The sequence below is a fragment of the Olea europaea genome, unplaced genomic scaffold, assembly GCF_002742605.1.
Source record: "Olea europaea var. sylvestris unplaced genomic scaffold, O_europaea_v1 scaffold2334, whole genome shotgun sequence".
In the NCBI taxonomy this organism is placed as follows: domain Eukaryota; kingdom Viridiplantae; phylum Streptophyta; class Magnoliopsida; order Lamiales; family Oleaceae; genus Olea; species Olea europaea.
Genome location: NW_019241450.1, coordinates 134,638 through 143,721, shown reverse-complemented (window position 1 = coordinate 143,721; position 9,084 = coordinate 134,638). Strand labels below are relative to the sequence as shown.

General features: G+C 34.2%; 2 protein-coding genes across 3 annotated transcripts in view; one reads left to right on the top strand and one right to left on the bottom strand.

The window, feature by feature from the left end:
• The first annotated feature begins 1,198 nt into the window (after positions 1 to 1,198).
• LOC111381579 (dihydrolipoyllysine-residue acetyltransferase component 1 of pyruvate dehydrogenase complex, mitochondrial) lies at positions 1,199 to 7,887 on the top strand. Of its 2 annotated transcripts, none has more exons than XM_023005372.1 (13): positions 1,199 to 1,410; positions 3,129 to 3,176; positions 3,413 to 3,467; positions 3,547 to 3,580; positions 4,916 to 4,962; positions 5,072 to 5,116; positions 5,295 to 5,368; positions 5,732 to 5,801; positions 6,182 to 6,361; positions 6,464 to 6,508; positions 6,606 to 6,679; positions 7,134 to 7,203; positions 7,456 to 7,887. In XM_023005372.1, the coding sequence occupies exons 1-13, from the start codon at positions 1,310 to 1,312 to the stop codon at positions 7,870 to 7,872; spliced, it is 1,260 nt and encodes a 419-aa protein (XP_022861140.1). In that variant the 5' UTR covers positions 1,199 to 1,309; the 3' UTR covers positions 7,873 to 7,887. The 2 variants fall into 2 exon arrangements, with proteins under 2 accessions (XP_022861140.1, XP_022861141.1); XM_023005373.1 differs by having other exon boundaries at positions 1,212 to 1,336.
• A 468-nt stretch (positions 7,888 to 8,355) lies between these two features.
• LOC111381576 overlaps positions 8,356 to 9,084 on the bottom strand; it is a 12,417-nt gene continuing 11,688 nt past the window's right edge. Inside the window, exon 2 of the mRNA XM_023005370.1 lies at positions 8,356 to 8,485. Coding sequence (XP_022861138.1) covers positions 8,356 to 8,485 — 130 coding nt within the window. The remainder of the gene's footprint in view (positions 8,486 to 9,084) is intronic.

The following is a 9,084-nucleotide window of genomic DNA, read 5'->3' as shown; positions in this document are numbered from 1 at the left end:
AGAACATATTTGGCAAAGGTTAATCTTTTCTAGCCATGGTTTGATGGCCATTATTTAAAAAAAAAAAAAAAGGAAAAGAAAAGAAAAGAAAAAGAAAGATGTTTTGAATAGTAAATTTTAGGAGAACGTGTGGTTGAGAGAGAGATTTTTTTTATTTACTTGCAAAATATTTTATTATGTGAAGATATGATTGAAAATGAGCATGAAAATTAAAGAGTATTGTTTTGAAGGAAAAGAAATAGGACTTGATAAAAAATACTTTTTATCAATGTATTTGGTAGGATTCATAACTTATAAATACTTAAAAGGACAACCAAACAAGCACTAATATAAGTTAATTCAATCTTCCAATATACGTGGGACTTGTTGAGCAAAATGTTATATTAGTTTTATCTAAAAGCTCTTTTAATTAGGTGAAGTAATTTCAAAAAATTATTAAAACATGTTAAAAAATGATTTTTTAATCTTAGAAGCGACTTTTGACTTTTCAAAAGTCTTGCCAAATGAACCTTTACATTTTTGTCCCGTTTCATTCCCATTTTTTGGGATAAAATGCATTATGAAATAATAGTTTTTTAAATAATGTGTGGTTAAAAAGTAATTTTTTTTTGAAGCACGTGTATAATTATTCTATAGAAGAATGTGTGGTTGAAAATGAGGCTTAAACTAGGCTCTATCGTCAATGACTAGAATCACCAAATATTCAATAAAATGTCGAGTGTCATTCTCAAGTACGAGTAAAACATAATTTCATAAAATGACGCATAGATTTTGCACAATTCCAACACATGGATTTATTTTGCAACTGTAATGAAAGGTTTAGAATTCATTTGCTATATTTTAAAGATTTAGGTCTAACTTCCTACTATTAAAATTGGATAAAGCTAACTATACATAATTTGATGTATCGAAAGCTATATACCTTCTCACGTAAGGGTGGAATTCACGTCAATAAAATATGGGAAGTACTATATGTACATAATTATTTACCTAATGGTGTCCATAATTACACGTGACACTGGATCTAATATTTAATTCAAATCTCACACTTGAACATCAATAACAGAATGATTGTCATATCACATTATGAACATCATTATGTGCAATAATTATGTACAAATAGAATTTTCCATAAAATATTCGAATGGATCTGAAGTTGTAGAAGGGTACACCCCAGCAAAACTCATTAAAATTAGTTGGTAGCCAGCGGGAAACTTTCTAAATACAATAAATACATAAACTAAAAAAACCCCTCTCTGATTGCAGTAAAGAAAGTTTTTGAAGGTGAAATTCTGCGGCTTATTGATTCATGGCGTTATCGAGGCTTCGACATCCGGTGATCTCTCGAGCCCCTTCGCTGCTCAGGGCTCGTTTTCTATATTTTTCTTCCTCTCATCCATCATTCTATCGGTACTTTTTGTTTTTCTCTCTCTAGTTTGTTTTTGTAAATCTGTTGTGTTTTTTTCCTGCATTTGGATCAGTAAAATCCGTTGATCGAGAAAGAAGTATTCATTTCGATTTAAGCCAAAAAAAAATTGATAAAGAGATCGAATAGTTGGTGAAAATGAGTACTAAAAATGTTCAATTATAGTTTTCTACTCGGGAAACGGAGATTCTTATTTGATAAACACTAATAAAAGTCATAAATGGAATTAAATAATTAAATTAGTTCTTTAAGTTGTAATTTGTATGTAAAGGATGACTGTGAGTGTATATTTATATATTCCAAATTAAACACGCGACTAAATTAGTTCTTTAAGTTGTAATTTTTATTTGAAGGATGTGTACACATTGCTTCTATTGATGTACATCACATGCAGAAAAAGATTACTCTGATTAAATTTTGATTGAAAGAAGTCTCACTCAGGGCCTGCAATTTCTGCTTGATTTCCATTCTCATTTTTCGAGATTTATTATAGTGAATAAATTCTCTAACGTATCAGAAGTAAGTTGCCTGTGCTTCTTTCAAGCACCGATGTTCGTTACTCAAAAGGCTATTGTTTTTTTCCGTAACATATCGTAGTGGGAATTTCTTCAATAGAGTAGCTTTTAAAGAATGTGAACATATATTTTGCACTAATTACAGATTAAGCCCCCGTTTGGCCCACGTTAATTTCAATTCCATTACATTTTATTTTTCTCTCTCCTATTTTCAACCACACATTCTTCCATAAAATAATATTACACGTAAATCGAAAACTTTTCCTTCTTTTTATCCACCCACTTTCATTTCCCCAAAATGGGGGCCAAACGAGGGCTAACTTAATACTGTATTGCTGATTATGAGAAACTATGTGATCAGTAGGACATTTTCATTTTTTGGTCTTACACTCTTATGCTGTGGTTGGCTGATGAAGACAATGAATGAAGAACATCAGTAATCGATAAATACTAAAGAAATGGTAACACAAAGGGTGTCTTTGATATTATCTCTTTAGAAAATCTGGACAGGAAAAGGGAATTTTCTAAAATCATAAGGTTATTATCCCACTGACTAGAAAAAGTTAAAAAAGAATGTATATCGCTTCTGTTCTACTAGGAGTCTAGGAAGCCCTGAACTTTCTGGAAAGTGAATGTTTCCACTTCACCATCTTGTAAGACATCTAGAGTATTTCTTTGCCGAATTCTGGATTTGGAGATACCAACTTGTATCATCAAGTCATGGATTCCTTTTCATGTAATGGATTGGTAAAAGCAATTGACTGAGTTCTAAGCAGTTGATTTGATAGAGAGAATTTAGTATATATCTTATGATACAAGTTTAAGTCAAATGATTGTTCAGTTCCCATTTCAATGATATGTCAGGAATGACAAAACTTTTGATCTTAAGATAGACAGTGAGAGCAGATTACCTTATGCAATAAATACAATCCATTCACAATGTCGAATAGTCTATTGCCTATGTCTCCTGCCTTAAAATTAGACATTCTGGGGCATGGGGCAAAACATCCCTTGCTAGTAACATGCATATCTGCTAATATACTTTTTGATAAGAAAATCCTTCCGTTTTCATGCAATTCTATTTTGTTTTTACTTAGGACTCTTAATGTTTGTCATGCCTTTTAAATTGCATAAAGTTCTTTAACTTTATCACATAATAGCTTATTGTCAAATTATTGATGCTGTAGTTCCAGGATGCTGATCTCTAATGCTGATTTTGAGGTCACTTTGTTAAGGTTTGAATCTTCACACTTGTTATCTATTGTAATTGTCCATTTCTTTGCTTCTGTTTATTTTGGTCATGCAACTCAAAAGTGACAATATAAATTTTACTTAAAATTTCTTCATTTCTGATATTGACTCTGTACATGGGGTCGGACTGGTTGTTTGGAGACTGCATATCTAATTAACTGGACTTGTAATTTTCTGTTTTTTGTGGTTCGCCAATTTATTAATGATGCAAATTTATCAGGCCTGCTCCTTTTTCAAAGTTCAGTGGAGTCCATGACATTTCTTCTAAGCTGAAGGTTAGTGGTGAAAATATATTGGAGATTTACCTTGCACCTTTGCGTTCTATTTCTAACTGTGATTATGGGAATTTGACAGTTGCAGAGTGGTGTCCGAAATTATTCATCTTCAGGTATACCTTTTCTAAGTTCAATATTGCAACTCCTTGAGCGAATTTGTCTATCTCAGAATTTTTCTGGTTTTTTGTCTTTAAAGGAAAGAATCCTGAGAAAAGTGAACAAGGACTCAAACGAAACATCACGAATAACGTGAAAAGAGTCAAGTTATTTGTAGTAGTTCTCCCATCATTGGAAACATCTTGCTGAAAGCTGGTCATCATATTGCAGAGGGCATACCTCTTCAACTGTTCTCTTGTCTGATTTCCTATTCGATTTAATGCCCAGAAAAACCCTTAAAACATTCTCTATTAAGAAAAAAACCAACACAAAAAGCTGAGGCCAATGACAAAAAGCCCAGAATTGCCAAGACAAAGGAGCACACATGTGGATGCCCTAGGCTTATTTTATGTGGGGTTCTCCATAGGAAGTCGAGACGTAAGCTTGAAGTATAAGCTTTAAGGCTCTTAAAGAAGGCCTGACGTGAGACCTTCCAAGTTTAATCGTTGGGCTCTTTTGAAAACAATGCCTACAATGAAAGGAACTAGCTCTGAGATTAATATATCTACTCAAATGTTAAACTTGATATTTCTATTCAAATATGAGACAAATGAGTGCTTCCCTATGTATGCATCTTTTTGTGTGGGGGTATTCGACCCTTTCTCTTTCTGCAAGTCTGTTGGTCGTGTTAGTATGCACTTGGACTAGTTGTGAGTACATTTTTTTTTTTTTAAGATTTGTTGAGTACAGTTATTTAAATTTGACCGTCAATTTATGGATGTCCAGGTTTATGACCTTTTTTCATCCTAGTCAAATGTTTTAATGAAGTAATTTTTTACTTTTTAAATCTACTCACAGCATGATGTGCTTGAGGTAGTGAACGTGAGATGTTCTAAGTGTATGGGCCTCATATGTAAGTGTAAGAAATAACAATTCTAGGAAGTTAGAGAGAGAAATGGCAATAGATGGAGGAGTTCGATTATGAGCTCAGCTTTTTGAGTTTAGTTTGTTGATTGGGCCTCAGGGCCCAAGTCTACCTGACTGACATTTTTTCTGTTAGCCTTGACTAGGCCCAGCCGACCTAAATGACTTTGGTTCTGTAAGACCTTACTACCCAATTTCAACGTGTTGCTTGACCTTCTACAAAATTGAATTTTTTGTTTGTTTGATCTCTTTGAGGCTGACTGAGTTCTTCTCAACTTTATTTTAATGATTTCCAAGTGAAAGCAGTTAGCTCTTGAAACGGTAGTGTCGATATATTAACTCATAAATTGATAAATAGCTGATACATGTGCTAACGTTTTATTTAGCTTAAACTATTAAGCTTATCATAAGATGTTATGTTACTGCAGAACCACCTCATTTAGTGATTCAGATGCCAGCTTTGTCACCTACAATGGTAAGAAAATCTGAACATTAATCTGGAAACATATTGGGACCTTTTACAGGACAAAATTCCATTGGCACCATGATTAAAAACTTTCACATGCTTGTTCATTTCCTTGCAGACTCAAGGTAACATTGCAAAGTGGAGGAAGAAAGAGGGAGATAAGGTCAGTTACATTAAGTAGTTATTTTTGAATGGGGACAGGATGGCTTGTTATCTTTTCATATGATGCCAGTTTAACGAAACTGCGAAAAAAGTATTTGTTGACTTGGAAGAAAGACACCCCAATTTTGATGATGCCTAACCGTGATTTTATTTTTGTCGTCTTTTATTGAATCTAACAGATAGAAGTGGGGGATGTGATATGTGAAATAGAGACGGACAAAGCTACCCTTGAGTTTGAATGTCTTGAAGAAGGGTAAATTCTAATTTTGAGTCTGCTTTAGAATGGGCTCAGCTGTGATTTCGCTGAGAAAATTGCATTGATCATTAGATTAAGATACAGTCAAGTATATTGTGTTTAAAATTTTCTTGCCTCGAGATGTTTCCTTGAGTAAGCATTACATTGCATAGATATCATGTAAAACCAAAGAACGGAGATTCTTCTTCTGTTTTTATGCTATTATAGTAGTATATTCTCATGCGTAAGTCATTGTTCCATGTATAAATTTAGTCTCTAGTCTCCCTATTTATGTAACTTTATCCACCCAATCAAATGCACATTTTGAATCTCCATGATTTATAGTGGTGATGTGATGCTTTGTGGGAGCATAATTTACAGGTTTCTGGCTAAGATACTAGTGCCTGAAGGTTCAAAGGATGTGCCTGTGGGACAGCCTATAGCAATTACGGTATATGTGCAATATACCTCAAGTATTAGTTATTCGTTTGTTATGCCCATGTCTTGTGTACAAATAACAGTTTTACCATTTTTCACACAATCATACTACATTTTCAAATACGAAACTGTAGATTAATGATTTTCTCTTTAAGATCTAGAGCCAACCTTACTTTGTCAAAGTCAGTCCATAGAGGAAAGCTTCTTATCATTAGATGTATAGAGTTCCTATTTTTACTCTACTCTAAATCATTACATTAATTATCATCAAATATTCCCCCAAAATTATTACATTGATTATTGCCATATTTTTCAGTCCATACTTTGGTTGATTTGATTAATTTGGATGTTATGAGCATCATCTTGTAATTTGACTTTAGCTGGTTTAACTAGGTCGAGGATTCAGATGATATAGCTAGTGTTCCGGCTGCTGTTAGTGGATCAGAAGTCAAAGATAATAAACAAAATATCACACGAGAAGATGGTGCACAGGAATCAAGTTCTGTGGACATTAAGACATCTGAACTTCCTTCTCACGTTGTTCTCAACATGCCAGCACTATCCCCAACCATGGTCTGAAGAACTCCAACTGACTTGAGATAAATCTTATGTTGTCATATTTTTCTTCACTCTACTACTCGCTGCTCAAGTATTTTGTTATTTTTTTGCCTACAGAATCAGGGTAATATTGCCAAATGGAGGAAAAAGGAAGGCGATAAGGTCAGCTCTGAATTATACGAGGATGTCTATTTTTTCATATGTGCTGCTTTATATTGTTTATTTCTTTGTTCTTCTCAACCTTTTCTACTTATTGCAGATTGAGGTGGGTGATGTTATTTGTGAAATCGAAACAGACAAAGCTACCCTTGAATTTGAAAGCCTTGAAGAGGGGTAATATTTTTCTTTCTAACTTTGAAATGCATGTTATTGAATGATTTAATATACGGTCAAGATCTTCACAATACTCGTATTTTTTACCATGTCATGTGATGAGGCGGTGACTAGCAGGAGGACCTTAAATAGTAACATAGAAAACATTTAAACTAATAATATTATGATCTTGATTCTCTTGTAGCCTTAGGTGTTAACCTGTTTGATAGTTATGGTGCATTTCATTGGAAAGCTAATAGAATTTTTTGATAGCTTCCCCTTCCAATTCTGGACTGGCGATGTTTTACATTCTGTATGTGAAAACCTTGTATATTACGCTTCTCTGACTTGTTGACACTGTTTACTGGCATTTGGTGCTTCATTCGTACTTCAAGAATTAGTTTTCAGTTATGCCTTCTAGGGCCAACTGTTGGGTGCGATTATGTTATTGGTATATTGGGTCATTTGGGTGCAGGTTCTTGGCTAAGATACTAGCTCCTGAAGGCTCAAAGGAGGTAGCTGTGGGACAGCCCATTGCAATAACTGTAAGTTTTAATGTTTGAACTTGTATTAGCCATTCCTTTCCTTTTCTTTTCTCAATAATTGAAGGTTCAATCTTCCATGCTGGGTTAGGGAATACTCGTAGTTCTTTCTTTTCTGGAAGTTAGAAGGGGCAATTTACATATTTCTGATTATTGCTAGTTCTTTTATGCCTGAAAGTTTATTGTATTCTTATAATTACTTTTATTGTTTTGATCTCTTCTTCTTGGGCGCACTAATGTAATCTATCTCGCAAGGTTGAGGATCCCAATGACATCGAAGCTGTAAAAACATCTGTTAGTGGTGGTGTGGGTGTCAAAGAAGAAAAACCCATCCAACGTAGTACTACCAAGGATATAAAAACTCCAACTAGTTTCACTCGAATTAGTCCAGCTGCCAAGTTACTCATCACGGAGCATGGGCTCGATGCATCATCAATAATGCCATCTGGTCCTCGCGGTACTCTGTTGAAGGGGGATGTTTTGTCTGCAATAAAGTCAGGCAAAGGATCCACCAGAATCTCTGAACCTGAGAAGAAAATTTCTCCATTATCTTCGCCCCAGCCGTCGGCTTCTTCCTCGACATCATTAGGATCAAAATCTGATGTACAACGGACAGATGCTCATGAAGATTTGCCTAATAGTCAAATCCGAAAGGTATTTTTTATTTATTGAATAAGTTTCTAGGACTTCTTTTTGATTGTCCCTCATACTTCTTTTATGGACAGTTGGATGAATAATTGGTGTCAAATACATTAGTGCCTTCTTAAAAAGTGGTCTTCTTATCAAAACTGTATATCGATTTATATAATTATCTATAAAATGCTTGTATGAAAGTAACAACTCCTCCAAAGTATATTTCATTGTATTGTGAAGATGGATGAATTGCAAGCAAAAATGAGAGTATAGCTAGGTCATTGAGTTGTGGTAACTTTACAGTAGATGAGGAAAAAATAGAAAAAAAGTAGTCATGTGAGTTGAAGATGAGGACATTGTAGAAACGACCTTGCTTGAATTGAATGTGATATATGGTAACGGTGAAGCCCATGGGTAGATGTGGGTGAAATTCGTATGATGAACAAAGGCATGGATTTGTCAATTTTAACAACATTGTCCAAGACACTCCTGTAATATGCTTCTTATTCGAACGGATGGCTATCATAAAATGATCTGAAAAGATGCTCTTTGTGGCTGCATCACGATACACTGCTGCAACAAAATGAAACGTCTAAATGTGATCTTTATGTCTGTTTGGGCATTATCTATATCGCTCGGCTTTTCCATGCACCTTTCATATATTCAATTGAAACAGAAAGTGATTCTAGTTCATATATGCTAAAACTTTTCAATAAGGTGCCAACAAACATCCAAACCCTTATATGTTTACCTAGAGTTCATGATTTCATTAACACTTCACACTTTCAGAAGATTGGCCCTGTGGGTGTATAAAATCGAGCTTTTTAGTAATTTTAATTACATATATGTTCTTTATGATGAGCCCAACTGATGATAGGTCTCAGAAGTTGAGTGTTACTGGTTCTTCTTTATGTCAAACCCATTACTATTTCGACCTCATTCACTCAATCAGCTTATATTTATTTGCTGTAATTGATATCATACAGAACAAGATATGACCTTCTTATGGAAGATTTCTTTTGGTTTTTGCACAATACGAAGCACCTCATGACAAAAAACATTTTTTTAAAATTACAATGCTGTTTAATGATTATTTTCATCAATTTCTTGTTTTCCTGTGAATCAGGAAGTATCATTTATGGTTAGTGGCCATAAACCTTCATTATTCGGTAAATTTGCAGTTTATGTGCCCTTTTCTTGTTTCAAATCCCCTTGATTTCTTTTATAGGCCTCGTCTAATCATCTATATAG

Bases quoted from the DNA above. Each gene is read 5' to 3' on its own strand.
- LOC111381579 (XM_023005372.1), top strand. From the start codon at position 1,310: ATGGCGTTATCGAGGCTTCGACATCCGGTGATCTCTCGAGCCCCTTCG. The intron at 3,177-3,412 runs GTTTGAATCTTC...CAAATTTATCAG, and splicing joins TTTGAGGTCACTTTGTTAAG to GCCTGCTCCTTTTTCAAAGT. The intron at 6,509-6,605 runs GTCAGCTCTGAA...TACTTATTGCAG, and splicing joins GGAAAAAGGAAGGCGATAAG to ATTGAGGTGGGTGATGTTAT.